This window comes from Gasterosteus aculeatus, chromosome 16 (assembly GCF_964276395.1).
Source record: "Gasterosteus aculeatus chromosome 16, fGasAcu3.hap1.1, whole genome shotgun sequence".
NCBI lineage: Eukaryota > Metazoa > Chordata > Actinopteri > Perciformes > Gasterosteidae > Gasterosteus > Gasterosteus aculeatus.
The window spans coordinates 15,838,613-15,860,154 of NC_135704.1; the positions used below are offsets into that span (position 1 = coordinate 15,838,613).

Consider the following 21,542-nt stretch of genomic DNA (forward strand, 5'->3'; position numbering starts at 1 on the left):
TTTTTTCAGACCACGAGCTGTGGTGTCGCTGCAGGCCCTAAAAACTCACCTCCCACGGACATGTTTGCTGAATTACTGTGTACCGCTGAGGAGGACAGGAGGAAATATAGTACAGGTTTAAACTAAGAGTTTACCCCCTGTCTATTTGCCCTTCAACCCCATTTCCATGAGTGTGTCGGAGCTGCGTTTACCTTTATTTAAATTTCATTCACCAGTGACCTATTACGAGTCTTTCATAAAAAAGCGAATGATGTTGTTAAATGTCTTATTAAATCAAAGCGCTTTAGTCAAATGGTTTGGGTGACTGATACACATCCGATTCCTTTTTGATTCCTTTCCATTTTGATTGGTTTATCAGCGTAAACCAGCACCAGGTTCCATTTAAAGCTCCCAGCACGAAGCTCATAAAGCTGTGGTGTGGGTCTCTCCTCGCTCTGTTTTCATGCTTTTCATCCTTCCACCTTCCCCTGGTCTCTTCAACATCAGACTCAGAGAGAAAAGTCGAGGAGTAAAAGAGGCATTCTGGAAACTAGATGACGGGGCAGCGGAGGGAAGTGGGAGAAATAGGGGGAGAGATGTGATATAATAATGAATTAGAGGGAGAGAGAGGGGGGGGGGGGGGGGGGGGGAGAGAACAGATGAAACTGCTCTTTAATCAGTGAGGGGCTGTATGGAGGCGGGCCGAGGTGCCTACTGTAATCCGATACAAGCTCGCGCGCATGGCGTGCGCGCACACACCGAGGCGGGGGACCGAGGGAGCAGTCCTGTTCGCTGCACACAAACCCGCTGGATATCGGTAGGAGCGCACTGCCGGAGCCGCCGAGCGAGCGAGAGCGAGAGGGGGAGAGAGGGAAGGGGAGAGAGAGAGAGACCTCTGCTTGAACGTGAAGGAGCGAGAGAGAGAGAGAGAGAGGGGGGAGCCGGCATAGAGGAGCGTGCTTCAGCGGGCAGACGCGCAGTTTGCAGGAGGAGGAGAGCGGAGAGAGCTGCCGGTTTTATTTTCTCCGGATCACTTTTACGCACGCACAACGGAGCGGTCTCCTCCAGGAACGGACTGCTATCGAAACAGTTGCTTAGGAGGATAATCGATGGGGAAATGCATTTGTACTTTCCCAATCACATGTGATTTTACCAAGTAATCGCTGACTTGGGAGAGAGAAACAGAGCATAAGATTTTTGGATATTTTATCGAGACGAAGAGGAAACGCGCTGTAGAGCGAATTACTTTTTTCAGTTATTTTGGTAAAAAAAAAGGTTTTAACCAGTGATTTGTACTCATTCAAATACAATTCAAATTGTGTCTTTTTGCACTTTTTTCTTTTGGAGGTTTTTATTCCCACGCGCGGTGGGACTGGCAGGGGGGACACTGAGCTGCCGTACACGCGCATCCCCGATGGATCGTGAGGCTTTCAAGATGCGTTTACAGTAGATTTTGCAAAATAAGTTTTCACATGTGTTAAGAAGAAGCGCACGTTGACAACCCCCCCGTACACACATTAGAGTTTAACCTGCGCAATATTCTTGCAGAGGGAACGCAACCTGAATTTTGGGCACTGCTTGTGTTGCGCTTCAAAAATAAAAAAAACTACTGGAAAGGAAAACGAAAAGACGACTTTGTAAAGCAGCCCTGTCTCCGATTTACGGACTAAGACCACGGAGGAGGAGAAGAGGTGTTTTTTGTCCACATCTGAGCGGAAACATGGATTTATTCATAAGCCTTTGTGGATGTTTACTGGCTGTTTTCTTGCCTTCAGCGGTCAGAGCAGAGGAAGGAGGTGAGTTTGACACTTCGCTACGCGCCCAGACCCTCACACCCGAAGGCTGCATGTAAACTAACCCGCTTTGTTTTTTTGGATAAGTGGTTCCCAATCCACATCACAAGTACTGAACCCGTGACACACGTTGTGTGGTTTCGATTACAAACAGTTGTGGTGTTTCCGCGTCGAATCAAACTGTGTTGCGCTTCTCTGGGGAGGAATGCGGGTGCAGAGTTCAACCTCCAAATCCCGTTCAAATGATCCGTTGATCACCATCGCACCCGGAGACCCCGGAGCGCGAGATGTCCTGTCTTATTTTAACCCCACGGCGTGGGAGAGCATCTCGCGCGGTTGGCACAGGGGCGGAGAGATAAAACCAAAGTCAATAAGTAAATCATTATTAATGTGTCCATCAAACGCCTAATCAATCACCCGACATACATTTGGGCAAAGGCGTAATGGGGACTCGACAACTTCCCCAACAACGACCACCTTCCCACCGTCCCACTAAGCCGCCGCGTCCGCTCCGCCTGGGAGCAGGTTTAATCAACACGGGGGATGCTGGGATGTTGTCTTGGCTCTTTTCTTGCGCACAAGTTGTTGTCTGTATAATTCGGAGAGCTGATAAACGAAATGAAAACTCCGAATGTTCCGAAGAGGTCTTGAATCGGACCGGGTTCCTGCCATCGGGGCTCCAGACGCGCGGGGCTCTCAGGCCGCGGAGGTCCGGCACCTCCAAAGCTACGTGCGCGCGCGCGCTGTGGTTCGGAGCTTGGCGAGCCGGGAGGGATTGCGCGCGTATGGGTGGGAGAAAAAAAAAACTTTACGCACGGGGCGAACACCGGGGAAGGTCTTTCATGCGCTCATCTTCTCTTTTAACAAACCTAACCGTGCTGCCTCCTCGGCGGGGCAGCAGCAGGCTGCTATTTATAGCGCCCACTGATGCTCTTTAAGAGAATAAAGCGTGTGTGCTATTTTATGGTGCGACGCTGTCCTTCTTTCAATCTACTTGGTCTCAGATTATTTCTCATAGCAGTCTACGCAAGAAAAAAAACAGCCTGATAAACTTGGCTGGAACCGTTTTTTCGTAATCTCTCCTCAAGGCCCACTTCCGGCTGTGAGATGCATTTGGGTGTGAACACGATTTACAAGAGGGCGATGTGCGATGGAGAAGTTAGTTGCACTCTATAGGTTTTATTGATTTAGGGCTTATTCTGGGCTTGTTGCCGATCTCATGACTTGGATTGAGTGGCCGGTCTGCCAAATGCTGTTTCTTGAGAAGAACTGAACAGTGGAGGCGTTCTTTGCGTCACGCTTCCCTTCCGATGTGAGGAGATATGCGCCGCGGCGCCCTTAACCGCAGGTGACACGGCCTTTAACATACAGAGATAACTGCTGACATACAGCTGTATGTGTAAGAGTTCCAAAGACTTTCCTAAGCAGACAAATGGCATTTCATCAACAGATTAAAATGGCCTGTGTGCGCATTCCAATCAAAGTAGAAAGTATGAGAGCTGTGAGGCAAAATCGTGGTGATGTTCAGGGTGAAACCAACAAGACTTTATCTTCAAAGCCAGAAACCGTGTCTGTCTTCCTCCTCCGGTCATCGTTGCTCCTCCATAAAGGCCGTGGTTAGTATTTCTGCTCCTACAGATGCTGTGCAGCGCTCACGGGTCACTGGAAAACCACCCATTGTGATGTGGGGACTTGTATACTCCTCTATTTTCTTTATACCTCCTTCTCTTCCCCGGGGTCTGGACCAGCTCTCCGTCCAGGTGGAGCCACTGGAGCAGTAGGAAGCTTCCTCAGCGGTAAACCTCTGCTGCAGATGCCTCCGCTGTCTCCGGAGATACGAGCAGGGAAAGCAGAGTGATGCAGAGGAGATGTGTGTGTGTCTCAAAGACACAGAGAGAGAGAAGGGCAGCAGGGAGGGATGGAAGTAAAAGGGGGGAGGAAGTAGCAGGGACAGAAACAGGCAGAGGGAACGAAACGGAAGAACGATTTTTTAGCCTCGCTGTTTGATCCCGTTTCTTCATTCCGTCTGATCGCAGCTGTGCCTGCGAGGGAGATAAACGGACATAATTGGCCACTCAAGACCAGCTGTCTTCCTCCGCGGTGTCTCTGCTGAGATGTGGCGGGCGATGAATCAGGCCCACTGCGATGCGCAGTGGGAGAGGCTCTAGCAGTGGGGTGACTTGCCCACAGGTGAGCTCTGAGGACCGGTTTGGGAGACGTTTTTTAAAAGAGTGTGGAACAGAGCGGGAGACGGCGTCCACAACAGAACACGCAAACTGTCTCGGGCTTTTTCTGTTGCTTTTAATCGTTACACGTCATTGACCTTCAGACGTTACTTCAGATATCAGGTTTTCCTGGTGAATTTCCAGCGTAACACAACATCTAAGTAACACAACCCGGTGCCTTGTGAGGCCGGCTTGTAGTAATTACACGTTACATGGAAGGAGGTCATAATGTTTTGTAAGCTTCAAGCGGCCATCAATAAAACAAATGATCCCTGTCATGTTGCATCCTGTTTTAGCTCACTGCACAATGGACTGACTCACTGTAACGCCGTCGTTCTCTGTAATCACTTTGTCTTGGAAAACGTTCATTGGAGTGATTGCTTTTTTATTAAAATGAACTTAACTTGCTCCTCGCAGTGTAATTTACTCATTTCATTGCTCATAAAGGTTGGCAAGCTAGAAATACGCTTTAAAAATAGCAAATGACATGAACAATATCGGGAGCTAAATATGTTTTGCAGCTGAGAAGGAAGGTTGCAGTTCTTTAATCAGCTCATCAAGACACGTGGGTAGTACGCCCGTGCGTTGAGGAGCATTGGGTAGAGCCGGCGACCAGGAGGGCGCATTGGTGGAACGAGCGGAAAGCAGCGGAATGTGAAGCGGTAGTTGAGGGAGGCCACCTGCAGTAAACCAACCCAGATTATTCCTCCCCTTGTTGAGACCTCTGGCCGACGGAAAGCCTCTTATTGATAAATACTCTGATTATAGTTTAGGCAAAAGGGAATTTCCTAAATGGTTTTCGTGAGAATGAAATTCCATTATAGTCGAAAAGATTATTCGTTATGAAGACGTGCAGCATTTTATTGAAACCATACGAGGGTTTTGTTCACAAAGAGGTCATGACACATGAGTAAACTGCAATGCTTAGATTTAAATCTCTTGCTACTGCAAACCAAGTCTGCAGGTACAACTAAAGCGACCTCACCATTGTTTGCGACAAACGAGTGTAATAAGCTGCATCAGGCGCTGTGAGATTCAGACCTTCTTCAACCCTGATTTCCTTTGAAGGGTCGAGCAGGTAGCAGGTGTTTTCCACCAGATTCCACAATGAGGGTTTCAGACGGCTGTGTTCTTCCTTTCCTGAGAAAAATACAATAGCAACAAGAAAAAAAAAAAAGAATCAAAGGCGAACACATTAGCCTTCCCATCATTAGAATAATAGTGGCGGGGACAACAGAGCGGCTACGCCACGGTTCGCAATGAGAGAAGAAACATTAAGCAAATTAACCTTCGGCACGGTCCCTCTCCGTCTCTCTCTGTCCCCCTCTCATCTGTAAAATGGAAAGGACAATTAGCGGGTCCGGCAGGATGTTCTAATTACAGTTATCATGTCATTAGCGCACTGCGAGCATTGTGGTGTCTTCGTTGGCCGTTGGTAACGACTGGAGTAATTAGAGAGGAAGGGAGAGAGCGAGCGTGTGTTCTTGTTTTTGTTCACATGTGAAGAACAAATGTCCTCGCGGGGACCGAGGGATCATGGGGACCCTTCAAATGGGCACATTTGCCTGTCCTCACACAAGAGATAGTGTGTGTGTGTGTGTGTGTGTGTGTGTGTGTGTGTGTGTGTGTGTGTGTGTGTGTGTGTGTGTGTGTGTGTGTGTGTGTGTGTGTGTGTGTGTGTGTGTGTGTGTGTGTGTGTGTGCTGGAAGCTATAAGCCTTTCTGGTGTTCAGCAGTTCCCCCCGGAGCAGTTTCGTGCCGGCCCACCGGTTGTTTTCCTTCTTCCCTTCACGCCGAATCATCCCGTTGTTTTCCTGCTTCCACGGCACTTCACCTCTCCGTCAACAGGACGCCGCGTCTCTTTCTCCACACCCCCCCCCCGCCCTCCCCGTCAGTGTTTCCCCTCGCTCCGATTAAGAAACCTTTCTCACCTTCTAGTCGCCCACTTTGCACGGTGGGAAATCTTTTTACGTTTTCTCTCGTCTCCCCGACTCTTTCGATCTGTGTTTTTTCATCCTTTTCTTCTTTCCGTCTGCAGGAGAATAAAGCTTAACTGTTTTAAAATCCATTCGCACGGTTTGCTGGATCAACTTCATTCATACGCATCTTAAAAGGCTTATTCATAGCAGGCTGCTTTTCCTTTTACAATCTTTTAAAGGAAAATAGAATATTTTGGTTCCACTGATTCAAATTCAACTCAACAACTCTGCATATGACTTAATCTTTAGTACACTAGCGTGATGCTTCCATCGGGAAAGTCAGAAGATTTACTTTTCAGTGAACACTTTAAAACGCGCTGAATTCCTCACTGAGTATATATTGGATTTAGTCGACTCTTTAACCCTCCGCGCCGGAACCAGATGCATAGCGGCCTCGATGGAAAAGGGCTGTTTTAGAGAAAGGTCTGTGAAGAAGACTTCTCTTTGGATGACGGCACCCCACTGTACCAGTCTCCGGGTCTATTTACTTTATAGACCTCGTTGGCTGAGCACACGGGCCATTTTTTTTTTAAGCCCAAGGCCCATGAACCAGAGGCACGGACAGTTGTAAATCACGTACGGCGGCGCCCTCGACCTCACCTCGGATGGAGCGCCGTGAGGTAAACATGTTTAAACACAGTGTCAAATGAAGTTAATAAGAACCAGGGCCGACGGCGCCCTTTTGCTCCGAAGGGGCAGCGAAAAACCACCCGTGTTGCAAAGTGTCCCACCGCGACGACGTGTGTTTACTTCAACGTCCCAAAGCCCACCAGCGACGCCAGCAAAGGGGGGGGGGGCGTTATTATGGAGGAACAAAGTCAGCGCAGGCAGGAGGTCGGGCCTCACACATGTCACGTTGTCACATCGTAAAACAGATTTGTTATGGATTTGGAAGGCACAGACAGATGTTGTCACTCTGCCCGTGCTCCAGGGGGGGCAGCGTGTGCATTTCGACTCGTTCTGATTCGTATTTATCGGAGTAAACTTATGGACATTAAAGCAGCTGTAAGTAATCAAGCTGGGGACATGACGGGACACGTCCCGTTCGTCTCTTCCTCCCTCTACTCCGCCGTCTCACAGTGTTAGTTTTCTATTCATCATTGTTCATCGATTGTCGTCTTTATCTTGTTTATCCGCTGTCAAATTCCCCCCCCTAAAGCTCCACACACCCCGCCCGTCTCTCTCTGAATCACACGCGCATCATTCGTTATTCTTTAACCACTCCTTGCCTCTCTTCTCTCCATCCTTCATCCCTCTTCTTGGTTTCTCAGACCCTTTGCCATCCCCCCCCCCACCCCCCTGTCACCTGGAGCAAAGCACCAGAGCCCACCTGTTTGTTCCTCTGTGTGGGAGAGAGTTGTATTTTCTGTCCGGCGAGCTTTTCCGAGCTGCTGACTTTCTCTTTTCAGATGATAAAAGACAGATGTTCTGGCATTGTGCTCTTTTTCGGCCTCGTTCAGTTTCTCTCTCTCTCTCTCTCTCTCTCTCTGTCTTTCCATTCCTGAGGTTTCCCAGGTTTCAATGACTAAAAGCTCCTTGGTTCTGGTCCAAAGAAGACATTGCAGCCTATTATTTTCAGTGTTTCGCGTATCCCCAAAGACGAAGCTACAAACGTGTCTATTTCTACCATTTACGGTAAGAATGCCTGAGGCGTTTTGTCAGTGCTTCATGTTGCTGGAACTGAATCCGCCCCTGCTGAAAATGTGTTGTCAAACAGTAAGAAATGCATGGAAATCAAAGGGGAAAATAGAGCACATTGATTGATAACTTCAGGGACCTGTTGACATCAACGAGAATGTGAGGCTCACTGTGCTCTCTCTTGAGTATTGGGGGGGGGGGGGGGGGATATTTTGCTCTCTGAAACAACAGCCCAGTTTCCAACGAGCCTTCTTGTTCGCCGCGTGATGCTTTCTCGCTGTATCGTCTTGCTGAACCACCGACGCTGTTTGGGGCCCGTGCGAGGTAGTTTGTCGCTGTGCACGGTATGTTTTTCATTGCACGTCTGTATAGATGGAGCTCTGTTGAGGCGTGTGTGTGTGTGTGGGGGGGGGAGTTGCTGAATAGGTGTTATCAGGATGCAAAACTAAACGTGGGGGAGCGACATAAAGCACGGTGCTTAGCACCGTTTACTGCTGTTTTGCCGGTGTGTGCGTGTGAGAGTGCGTTACTTTGTTTGTCTGTGATCTGAGCTCAGGTACGTCCAAGCCGGCGAGGGAGGAGCCGTGTTCAGTGATTTGTTCCTAAACACAACTTCCCTGATTGAGTCTGAAGTGTTTCCCGCGAGACAGAGCGCTTCCGTTCCAGTAATTGGCAAGAAGTTAAGGTGGATGGGTGGATCCAAAAACGAAAAAAATATTTTTCAAATGCATGAAACCGACAAAGTAAAGCACGATACCCACAAACTGCTTTCACAACGCAAAAAGCCCGACATTAGCGAGCTGCGGCTCGAGCTAAAAGTGGCATTTGGCTGATGCCGCTGTGAGATTCCCGAATGGTTAAACACTAATCCAGGTGGTGCTGGGATGAGATGCGTCTGGCCGGGTTACACCGGCCACGTAACTCTACCCCCGTATCACCGGATGTCACCAGGGAGATTGGAAACCGATAGGAGGAGGTAGACATGACTAGTTGGCTCACAGCATGGCGGAGGAGGTGGAGGGTAGAGGGGGGGGGGGGGGGGGATCGGCAGTGTGAGGTAGACACCAGATATAGAGGCCAAAGTGTCAATCAAGTGTATTGACCTGCGCTCTAATCCTGCCTGCTTGGCTCTTGAGTGTGTCAGTCAGTGTGAGTGTGTTTAAATCCAGCCCGAGGACGGGATTTCAGATGCGTGTGTAGAACGTGGTGTCTGATAAAGTGGGTTCATGTTTGCAGGTTGTGACTCCTCTCCGAGTTGGTCCACGGTCTATTTATGGTGTTAAAACATGTTGTGTTCTGCCGAGCAGTTGGACTCGGCTGTGTCTGAGCACAGTGGCAGCAAATAAAACGTCACAGACCAAGAAGTTACGCAACGTTTCGTTCTGTTTGGATGAGGCGTGTTTCCTGAGGAACATCCAGCCCTGATTGAAACAACAATACGGAACGTCGGCAGCTTGCTTGTGTATTTGTTATTTCCAAATCATCAGCAGGAAATGATCTCAGGGGTTGCTCACCGGACAAATTCTTCCTGGCAAGCGGTCAGCATTCAAAAATGTCTTTATTAGTATAATCTGGTCCATCGTTTGCTCAAAATGTCAGTGTTTTCTACTGACTTCCAGCCACATCAGGAATGCAGTTAAATTATTAAATGAAATCCCTCAAGAACAACATGTTTAATCCCAATTGAAACATCACTAGTTTTACAGAAAGAGTAGTTATTTAAAGTAATTGTGTCCTCTTATGCCTTATGTTACATACTCATATTCGATTGGATGCAGTGCAATCAAGGGTGCGGGACGGTTCTTGAGGGCCTTCTGGCAGACGGTGGCTCATGTGGTGCCATTATATCGGCATATCGGGGGGCATGCACTCAACAAAACGGCACCCAGTGTCTCCACCACGGCGACATAACTTGAGTTCCGCAGATGTTGAACAATGACGAAGTTGAGCTCATGTTCAAAGTCTGCGCAGTCAATCAAGCGGCGCGGCCCGGCGCACAATGGGGAGCCACAGACGCGATACAGTAACGCTGTGTGCGCGTGTCGGTGTCACTGATGTGTACGAGTCGCCCCGTCTATGTCAGGGGTACATCTGGCCCAGAGAACGAGTGGCGTTGTGTGCGACAAGACACAGACTCACGCCCGCTGACAAGTGGATCCGCTCTTGTCCCCCGTGTGTCAGCCGGCCCGTCCTCATGGGTCAGAATGGACTTCTTTGTGTGCCGCCGTGCTGAGTTGACCTTTTGGGACGTGCATCCACATAGACGCCGCTCTGTTTCTCACATCCTGTCAGTGCAAACACAACTCTTATCTGTTTTTCATCAGTGTTCAACATTTCCCCAAGTGTGAAATTGTGTTTAAATGAACAAATACGTAGGAAATAAATTCGTAATTGAAATGAAATGATTTTATTAATTCAGTATTGTGCGGGGAGATTGTTTGAAATATGCCCCGGGGACCATCTTCTTAATAAGGGAGAAAAAAGACATCAAACAAAGAATTAATGAATTGGGCTGTAAATATGTGTTAGATAACTGTCACCTGTAATGACCAAAATAATCATGAATATAAAATGTTATGCATTGACAGTCACATTTTATGACCACATGCTTTGGATCGTTTACTGCCGCAGGTAGGCCAGTGTCACATCAGAGGCTACGTTAACGTTGTGTGATATTCAAACGTAACCATTTAACTGAGCACATTTAGACGTAAAGTCGACGAACCGCTGGCTACGGATACTAAGCGCGTTTCTCTCCCAATCCCCATCCAGCGTCCGAGCCGTGCGGCGGCTACTTGGACGCCAGCGACGCCGGCTACATCACCACGCCCGGCTACCCGCTGGAGTACCCGCCTCACCAGAGCTGCCGCTGGGTCATCACCGCGCCGGAGCCGTCGCAGCGCATCGTCCTCAACTTCAACCCGCACTTTGAGATAGAGAAACTGGACTGCAGGTAACGGCTGAACGCATGAAAACCATGAGGTTCTGTTACCACAAAGTTCTCCCTCCTCGGTGCTCGCTTCTCCGCCAGCTTGAGAGTTGGTGTATTTCGGTGTTGGTGTAGTCTCCTCCTGCTTCTCTGGCTTTAGCTATCCCATAAAAACCAATCACTCCGGGAGCTCCCTCGCCCCTTGTCTCCCAATTATCAACGTCCAATCCCAACACATTTACTGTTCCAGGCCCGTTTTCACACTGCGGAGGAATTAACACAGATTAGAGGATTTGCTGTCCGTTCTTCTGTTTTTTTTGGGGGGGGGGGCTTGTTTGGCTTCGGTTTCACGCACTTCTGCCGCATGAAATGAAAATACAGCACACGGACATCAAGAAAAGACAGGCATGCTGGGAAATCATGGGAAATGTAGGAAGGCTGGCTTAGAAGTGAATCCTATTTAAGCTCACTGAAGGAGTGATCATAGGAACAGGGTACTTTAAAGAGGAATATGAAAGACTTTTCAAACATTAAAAAAACTCACTCTCACTGGGCAATGGTTTTGGATCCGGCACAATCAGTGATCAAAACTTTAAGTTAACACTCAAGAATTATAAAAGTGTAATGAATGCAAAATGAGATGGAGCCAGAGATGGACTGCTGCTTCTAAATTGGCAATTATTGCAAAAGTACAACAACATGATCAAAAGCCCAACATTTGGTAAAAACCAATTAGACAAGTTCATCAAGAACTGGGGTGCTTAAGGACATTTTTATTTCCCCCCCAGAATGTGTGAAGGCTCTGAGGCGGCAGAGCTCGTTATCTGCGCCGAAGACATCGGCCTACATTTTATTTTTGTTTTTTAAATGAAAGTGCCGACCCTCCCTCGTCCCACACAGAGAGGAGACCGCTGTCTCCCAGGGACCTAATGGTTTACTATGAACCTAAAGAGCCACATGCAAAGCCAGAAACACACACACACACACACACACACACACTTACCCTCTCCTGTTATTTCTCTGTTCCGGTGCTTTCCCGTCCAGTCAGCTGCATCAATTATAGATGGGTGATTTTCCCCACTCAGTGGTACCAAAATCATTCAGACATTTCTTTGTTGGAATTGAAGCATCAATATTTCACTTGCTGGCTGTTTGTTGAAAAGCTGAAAGGTTGAAAAGAGGGAGGCCTGTGTTCTGCTTTGCTTTCCTACTGTGCTGTGGAAATGAAAAACATACTTCTCTGTCTCCCTGTCTTCCCCATTTTTCGGTTTTACTCTGCAGTTTTTATCCCGGGATCAGCTTAAGCAGATGCTCTCTGTCCACCCTCCCTGTCTTAGTTCTTTCTCTTTCAATTTCTCGCACCCATTTTGAGTGGACTAGTTACCGAGTAGGAGGACATTTGTTTCTGGAGCCGCAAACAATGGGCTCTTATTCATTTATTATGCTATAAGCGCATTTAGTACGGGTTCGTTTTCTGATTTCTCTTAGTTTCCGTTTGCTTCCAGTCATGAAAAATGACATTCTCTGAGAAGTAATTGTTAAGCCACGTCGGTAAGAGCTAACAACTCAACTGTACTCACAAGTGTCCTGCAGAGCACAGCTATTTAAGTCTCCAGGGGCCCATCGCCTGCAGTGTGTGTGTGTCGGCTGAAATTGAGCTGTTAGGTTCAGAGGGCAAGAAGAAGAAGTGTGTGTGTGTGTGTGTGTGTGTGCGTCTGCGGTAAAGGGCCGACGAACATCCTTGATTCACACATGCCAGGGTCTGTGTGTCAAGTTTTGACTCATTTTCCCGTCTTTTAATGTTTAGTTCCGTCTTTCGCAACCTCTTCTCGTTGAGGCGAAGGGATCATCATGTGTTTTCAGACAAACGCGTGATGAGGCAGCATCATCCCGCCGTGTATCAGGGGAAAAAAAAGAAACCCGTGATACGGTTGCGCAAACACAGTTTTTAAAAACAAACACACACAAACAGGTGTGTCATAAATCCGCGGGCCCCGTCCAGGCAGCGGGGAGGGGGGGCGAGGGGGGCGGGTTGTTATGATGTCACTACGGTGAAGCAATCTAATCTATTGTGTTCCTGATTGCAAATTAAGATGGCAATCCGTAATCTTTAACGTATCGCATTTTGTCGAGCACTCTGCTGACTCTGCAGGCAGAAATCGATGTAAAGGTGGTGGGACGGGGGGGAGGGGTGGGGGGATGTTTTCATTAAGATTCATATACAGAGGCAGTTTGAGTGCGGCGAGGCAGCTGGAGGGAGCGAGAGGGGTGAAAAGGAAGACCGAGCACTAAAGACTTCATGACTCACTGTGACCCGTTTCCCTTCACGTGACGGCCTCCGTGGCACCGAATGGCTTTTTTTTATCAAACTTGCAAAAGGCTTTTGATTAAAGTCAACAAGTATTCAACCGTTTAAAGAAACATCCACCTTATTCAATTTGACAGAGCCTTTTGTCTGGTGTGAGTTTTACTAATTAACACACTTTCTCCTCAAAAAGCGCGCTCATGTCAAAGAATGGAAATAGAAATTCTCTCCTCGAAATCTCTGACAAGAAAGCAAACAACAAAACTTCAGACATCAACATTTTAAGCCTCTGCACAGCAACAAGTCCAGACTTTAGTATGTATTCATTTTCACTTGAATATATTGGAGTAAAAACACACTTTAATGAGAATATAAAATATTCATGGCGCACATTATATTCACACAACGTTAAACTGCCAATATAAAACTCTTTTTGTGTAGCAGTAGTTCGTTGTCTGCTTCACATTTTTCCTTGTTAGCTCACTGCTGTCTCACAAAGCCAGATCTCTATTTGGAGTGTTTAAAAAGAACATGCGCCCGCACACACACACACACACACACACACACACACACACACACACACACACACACACACACACACACAGCTGCTATCGGAAAAGTGCAGCGTCAGGGTCCGTTGAGGGCAGGCTCAAATCATCCTGACAGCTACCTCCTCTCCTCTTTCCTCCAGGCTCTCTCCCTGCATTCGTCTCACCCGTCCTCACCTCTCCCGCCCCCTCACCACTGTCCAATGGACCCCATCCATCATCCTTCATCTGCTCCCGTGCCTCCCTCCCTCCCTCCCTCCTTTCCCCTCTGACTCCCTGCACGCTTGTCTCTTCATCACCTCTCCTGTTTTCCTACCACCCAATCTCTCCCTCCTAATGTCTCCCCTTCTTTTCCGTTGCTTTCCTTCCCTTCTCGGCATCTCCTGCCCTTCGTCCTCTGCCGGCGTGCCAATATTTTCAATATATTCAGCATATGAGGAAAAAAGCCAAATGCCACACTCTGCGTCCCTTCCTCTCTTATCTCCTCATCTCCCTCTCCTCCCACTTGTCTCCCTTTTCAAAAATGCACATATTCTCCTCTTTATCGCTCACAGACTTCTCTCCTCAGCATATATCTGTCTTCATCCTCTCTTATCCTCCAGCCTCTGTCTATCCATCACTTAAATCCCCTTTCTATACGTCTCTCTATTATTCTCATCCTCCTCCCGACTTCCTTTACCTCATATCACACCGAGCGAGAGGCTCTCTGTAATATTAACACACACGTTCAGTATAAGGCTCACATATGCGCCGGAATAAGAGACGTGTACAAATGCACACACACACACACACACACACACACACACACAATCACAGATGTGTGATCATTTCGGGACTCTGGAATAAACTGCCAGACAGGCACACTTTCACGGTCGTGTGGCTTACACGATGAGTGTGGAGCAAAGCAGTGAGTTAAGAAGTGATTTATTCGACAGAGAAGCCGCAGACAACGATAATGGTTCCGCTAATGATTTAGACCTTGTCTTTCTGCTCCGCCTCAATCAATCATTTAACTTCACGCTGAATCTATTTGCTTCTCCCGTCGCTTCTCACTTTTCATCTTTTTTTCAATTATCGTCCCTCAGCGCCCTGCCTTCGTGCAGGTAAAACACACCTGTGACGGACACGAACCGCTAGGTGAATATACGATTGTGTGCACCTATAAGAAGACCCGCGCGACCGGCGGGCACTTGGCCCAGAGGGGGGCCTGAGGTGGAGTGATGTGATGTGACACTGGCCTCAGGGCAGAAGGGGAAACAAGAGAACGTCGGGCAGGGGGGTCGGGGAGCGGAGAGAGAGGGAACAGAACCCGGTGTGACGGTGGATGCTTGGGTACCAGCTGTGGACATTCAGCAGCTGCCCGCATGTTTGAATCAACATCACGGCGACTCTAGCGGCAGGAGGGCTCCGCGTCCAGACGAGCTTCGCCCCGCACAGCGCCGACAGACGGCGCTGCTAGAAAGCTACGCGGAGACGAGGGACGAGCAGCAGCTCAGGGCGCAGATGTTCCTCACGACGCGGTTCAGATTCACGATGCATCAAACTTCTTTTTAGCTGCAAACCAAGCATCCGTGCAGCTGCGATCACGGTCGCTACTTTCGTTGCAGGCAGATGTGTCTTTGTGATGTTTGGTTTGTTTATTTGACTCTCAGAAACTGAATGAATCCTCTGCCACGTGAAGAGCCCTCGGCTGGGTCCAAAATCACTCATTGCAAGTAGAACAGAGAAGTTATCATTTTGTTTTACACACCTGCAATCTTCAGATCAATGCAGCACATTGCATTCTGGGATGGTTAACAGAATATTGCGTACGGGACACGGACACTACACCGCAAATAGAGACCGACTTTCACACAAACCTTTGCATTTTTGTTATGCTCTCTCATAGTTACACATACAGATAATGACGATAATATCAGTACTCTGATTTACAGACCCTCCCTGAGGCCCTGAAGGTCTGCATGATCAATGTCTGCAACTGTAATGGCTGCTTATATGTGTGTGTGTGTCTTTGAAGGACTGACCCTGATCAATGTGTGTTAAAGCCATAATGAGGAATCGATTGGTTGTCCTGGAGACTTCTGCCGGACACACGCACACACGCACACTGTGCATCTGTCTGCAGTAATAGGCGTATTACTTGATAACGGTGAAGTCAATCACTCTATTATCTGCCCCAGTGACGGACTGACCGCGGATGCTTTTCCTACACAGGTACATTAATATTGTATATACACAGCGAGGGTGAGCGAGTGGGTCATGTACCCGGAGACTAAAGCACAGCAAATTAAAACACACAATTCTAGTGGTCCCCGCACAGGTCAATGCGAAGCAAAACATTCCGCAGTGATTCACTCACTGTGGAATAAAATGGTTACTAATGAAAACAGCGGAGGCAATGCTAATTGTATGTGCTCCTAATTGATTATTCTGTTGTAATATATGCAGGATGCTGCCTTAGCTTGGATTTAGTTTGAAACACTATGTGTGAACATTTAGAATTCTCATTCAGACGCTAAAATGGTTACTCAAGAATGTGTAGTTGTAGTTTGAGAGTCTTTGTCTCCAGGGATGGACGTAGTATGTAAGAGAATAATATGAGCAAGTGGGAAACACCGGCAGCAGCTGCTGAACTGGATCCGGTGTCGAGCCTTGTGGGAATTACCAGCGCTGCCGGAAGCATCTCCCACCAGTCAGAGAAGACGAGTCCACCACCTCCACGTGGTTTGTGTCCGGACAGGGAGCCTAATGGTCACTAACCATTAGATCAACTCAATACGAGATCAACCAAAAGCAGAAACACACAATCGCGCACACCAACAAACACAAAAAAATACATAATACAAATGAAACCAACCGTTTGTATAAACACAGCGTGTTTGCTGCACAAGGAAACGAGACCACAAAACCCATTCAGGAAAGTTTCATTTAAAAAAACTCACAATTACTGAAGCATCACTGTGTTCAAGGGACTTGAATACCTTTTATTTTTCAACACTGACACACATTACTACCAGCCTGGCTGGCAGTTGTTAGTGTTTGTGTGTGTCTGTGTGTGACGGCAGACGCTCTGTCTACCGCTAACGGCACCCACGACGTTTGAAAGAAATGTGCAGGTGTAAGGAGACAACTTCCGACCTAAAGAGAGAGAGAGAGAGAACGTGTGAAAAGCAATTAAGACCAAGACAGGAGGCAGGAGGCAGGAGACAGGAGGCAGGAGGCAGGAGGCAGGAGGCAGGAGGGAGGAGGCAGGAGACAGGAGGCAGGAGGCAGGAGGGAGGAGGGAGGAGGCAGGAGGGAGGAGGCAGGAGGTCGGAGGGATAAGGGGTGGAAGTGCATCCGTAGCAAACCTTCTCCTTGGTCCACATCAGACAGACTGAAACACCCACACACACACACACACACACACACACCTGAATCATGTTACACATTTTGGAACCAACATTTGCCTTTCATCATTTCTTTCATGTAAGAAAGGCAAAATCCGCTCGCACACTGCTTGTCAACAAGGGAAATCCGCAAAAAGGGTGGGAGAAACAAATTCAGACTCCGTGTCGTTCCCTGAGGCAAGTCTGAAAATAATCTCTGATTGGCTGCAGTGAAATATGTTGGGAGAGAGAGAGGGAGGGAGGGAGGGAGGGAGAGAGAGAGGGAGGGAGGGAGGGATTAAACCGTTTGTTAGAGGCTGTTTTCCTCCTACACACAGACATTTGTAGGAAACCTCGAACCCCCCCATAGATCAGTGCATGGCCACAGGCTGTGTGTTCCAACCGCTGTGTTTGTGCGTGAGACAGAGAGTGTGTGTGTCTGTGCGGGGCTCACGCTGACGTAAGAGTGACTCTGTGTGTGTGTGTGTGTGTGTGTGTGTGTGTTTGGGGCTGCAGGGAGGGAGGAAGCGACGGAGGGGACACCTGTCTCTGTCCGTCCACGGGGGGGGGAGTTGGCACGGCGGATGCAGTGTCATGTTCTCGCTCTCTGACTGAGTGCACTGAGTTTGAAATCTGTTCCACAAACCAAAAAACCGAGCTTTCACCTCGACAGGTGAAGCCGCCGCGGTGGAAGAATCTGAAGCAAAAGCTCACGTTTTAGTGTAAACAAGGTAAACCGAGCTTTTGGGAAATGATTATGTGAGTCTGCCAGAGTCAATGCAACTGTCAGTTTAATCTATTCATCTTTCCATCGTCCATTCATCCTCTCAGCTTCGTTAATAAAGTTGGGTTTTAAATTCAAATATTCCCAATTTCTAACATCCTCCCTCATCTCTTCTTCGTCTTCTCACCCACACATTGCCTCTCGGCCCGCTGTGTATTCTGACAGCACGCAGAGGGAGAGGGGGGGGACAGAATGAGAAAAGTCAAAGAATGATTGGGAAAGCGACAGCGTTGAAAATTAAAATACCGAAAGATAATTAGGGGAAGAGTGAGCCGGGAGGAGGAAGAAAAGCAGATCTTGTCAGGATACTCGAGTAGCCGTTAAACAAAGTTGTCATTTCACAAAAGAGGAGGCGGAAACTGTCGGCGGGATGAGGCGTTCTCTTGGGAAAATATGACAGGAACCGTGACACACACACACACGCACACAGATGTGCGCACACACGCCGGTGGTGGAGTGACAGCCTGCGTCATAACTGTGGCGTTATAGTCCCACGCAAAGCAGACACAAGGCGTGGTGTGAGAGTGGGAGGTGCACGACCCGTGTGTCATGTCAGGAGCTCGCAGAATAACACGGAAACACGCCGCGCGGTGAGAATCAGCGCAGCAACGTGTCTATACACAATGTGTGTCTGCACGGCGAAGTTATCATTTGTCCCATAGAGCTACGGCGGTTTAAGCTGCTGATGTTTTACAGTAATTTACAGTAAAAAGTCTCTCTCACGCTGTACGGTCATTTACCTCCTATTCAGGGTCCCTAAAAGTTAAGCCGCTGAACTCTGGGTTTTAGACTCAGCTGTGGTTATGGGCACATAGGATTTAAAGCTTTAATAAAGCAGCAAACACTTGTTTCTCTATTTAAAGAGTGTAGTAAAAGTTAAGGAGAGTAAAGTTGCGCGGTGCGTGTTGTAATACAACCCGGCGTGTTGATATAGCACGAGAGGCGAATCCAGTTCATAGCACCTTTAAGGGGTTTAGTGCCCAGGGAATGATTACTAATGAAAAACCAGCCTGCATAATGTGTAAAATGTGTAAAAGTGAAAGGATTAACAACCCTTTTTTATTAATCAATCAATGGGTTGCTACAGTAATGTCAGTAGTACTTTCATGGAACTTCATCTGTTGAGTCCTTCTACTGAAGGTCTATGATATTTTTAAAAGTCAATAAATGTTGCACTTAAAGCATATATCTTAACTGTATGGAAAAGACAAGATTGCTTGATTGCTTTATAGAAGTGTAGAACGAGCAATATCAGAGCAATTAGAGGCCGTGTGGTCACAACTGATCGATATGTTAAAGAATCGTCCAGCATTAAGAAAGAAACCTTATTCAAATTGAAATCACTCAACTCACCGTCGCACTTTATGTCTTCTTTCGTGTCAAGTTGTTCTCTGGGAATTTCTTTCCAGGAAGCTATTTCCGAATCGGGCAGGTGTGTCTTTGGTATCCAGACACGGAGGCGACGTGGTCAGAAAACATGAAAGAAATGAGCATAAAATAGATTCAGAATTCTCCTTTAGTAGAAAAGTCACATGCTGTGTTTACGCTTTTCCGAAAGGAAATGTGAGATACTATTAAGGAAAGAAGAACTAGGTAAATACTGAAGTGACCTAAATCCACTGGATGAAGTGGAAAATGTGAATTTTTTTTCTGAGAACTGAAGGCCTTCAGGCTGAGTTACAAACATTATTGAATTAGACTCGGGCGAAGATGTAAACTAGAGTCATTTGTTCCAGTTTAATCCTTTTCTAGCATCAAAGGCTGCTCGTAGGGTGCATCCGCAGTTCAAAAAGCTCTCACACTGGTGCTGGCCCTGATGTCACACAAATCAGGGCTCAGTAATGCACAATGCACAACTTGTTTACCTATCAGTCCTTCTATTAGCACAAGCGCCGCTTTGCTTTTAGGTCATCAAACCTCTGATTCACTTTTAGAGGATGAGAAGCTTCATTTTTCTGTTGCATTTCAGAAGTTCAGTACATGTGTGACACCGAGGTTTCCTTGTGCGAGCTGAACAATCCCTTTTGTATGCATTATAATATAGTTATAATCCATAAAATGGTGTTCTGTAGACCATGACGACAGCAGCAGTTGGGATATTCACTCGATTCCTGTGCAGTTATTGAATTTTAGAGCGGCCTCCTTTCTATTTGGCCTGGTGCAGGTGGTTCTTTTATTCTGCCCCCACCTGTGGACGGCCAATGTCTTCTGTCTTCTGCTGCATTCATTTGAATTGTAATGACGCCCGGCGCTCCTGCAGATAGTAACTGTGCTTTCACGAGTCCCCCTAGCCACGGATGGCTGCAAACAAATTTGCCCGTCGCTTCCGCTTTGTTTGCCAAAACCAATGTGATGCGCCTGCCAGGTGAAAAAACTAATAAAGAAAGCAAAAAAACAAAGAATATCTGAGGCAAAACAGCTTGAAAAGGTTTAACAATTTCCTCCTCCCCAAATTAAAGTATTGTCTCCTCTCCTTCACTAAACAACACTATATTAATTAAATGTCTGCACATCGAGCATGCACGGTATATTTAGTACTGTGCTATTGCATTTCACTGAAAATGATATTTGCTTTCACTGTTTGAACTTCCTGCAAACCTCAGCATTGTAATTCAACATAATACATTTTTTCGTATTAAATGAATCACAATGAATATTTGTATTGAGTGATATTTGTTCCTCCTCTTCAGGTACGACTATGTAGAGATCCATGACGGGAACTCAGAGTCGGCCGACCTGCTGGGGAAGCACTGCAGCAACATCGCCCCCGCGCCAATCATATCGTCGGGACCCGCCCTCCACATCAAGTTCGTGTCGGACTACGCCCACCAGGGGGCCGGCTTTTCACTGCGCTACGAAGTCTTCAAAACCGGTAATCATGATGTCGCCGCCAAACCCTTTCCAGGTCCAACACGACCGGTGATATTGTGTCGTCCTTGCTCACCTCGCTGAGAGCGACAAACCGCCGTGTGTCCCGTGATGTTGTAGTTGCTGAGCTCTGTGTGAAAGTGCGCCATCAACAACACACCTTTTAAAACCTGTGTTGAAAAGTTGTCTGTTTGCGCTTCAACGAAGGTGAACAGCATCTTAGAAGCACCTTCGGGTTGCACCTTCAGGCTATTAGTGAGTGTATTACAAGCGACTCATGGAGGACTGAAGCACGCTTCATTAGGTGGCCGAGCCTCGTTTGTCTGCCTGCTGTCATGGGAGACGGAGAGACAAGACACGAGAGACACAGCAGAGGACCCCTGAGAGCCCTTCAGACTGTCCAGGCGAGACATTTCTCCCCTTTATGGAACTTTGTGTGTGTGTGTGTGTGTGTGTGTGTGTGTGTGTGTGTCTGTGCGTGACACGTCTCCCCTTCACGCTGCCATGGGTCAGACAAAGTGAGACCAATTGAGATCAAGGGCAACTGAGACAGAGGGGCGCATAGTGTCGGCCCCACAGCCATCTTGTCCCGTTCCCCCTGAAAGCATTCCACACATACCCTCTTAATTGAGTCCTGAGCCCTGTTCCCTTGAGACGCGCACACACACACACACACACACACACACGCGCGCGCACACGCACACACACACACACACACACACACACACACACACACACACACACACACACACACACACACACACACACACACACACGCGCGCGCACGCACACACGCACTGGGGGTTGAGGTTACTAACACAACACGTGCGGTTGTCGGTGTTTCTCGCTCTGGCACCAGCCTTTTGGGATTTCCAATGTGTGTGTCTGTGTGTGTGTGTGTGTGTGTTTCTTTGTGCCTGACACAGTCACCCGATGGACTTGAAAACAACAAGGGTGTCAGCGTTCACACCCGAGAGAGGGAATCAATTCATGGATCGAACGTGAAAGATGTTTCCTGGGAAGCTTCCGGATGAAGTCTCCAAAAAGCAGATTCCTGCTGTTTATCTAAATGCCACGTGTGACACTTTCACAAAAGAAGTGCAGGTTGTGAGTTGCAAATCCAACAC

The 21,542-nt window shown here is 47.7% G+C and overlaps 1 protein-coding gene across 3 annotated transcripts in view; it reads left to right on the forward strand.

The window, feature by feature from the left end:
• The first annotated feature begins 728 nt into the window (after positions 1–728).
• LOC120833734 (neuropilin-2) overlaps positions 729–21,542 on the forward strand; it is a 70,632-nt gene continuing 49,818 nt past the window's right edge. For all 3 annotated transcript variants that reach the window (XM_040201139.2, XM_040201141.2, XM_040201140.2), the window contains exons 1-3: positions 729–1,775; positions 10,386–10,566; positions 20,238–20,419. In XM_040201139.2, the coding sequence (XP_040057073.1) occupies positions 1,700–1,775; positions 10,386–10,566; positions 20,238–20,419 (439 nt within the window). In that variant the 5' untranslated portion in view covers positions 729–1,699. The remainder of the gene's footprint in view (positions 1,776–10,385; positions 10,567–20,237; positions 20,420–21,542) is intronic.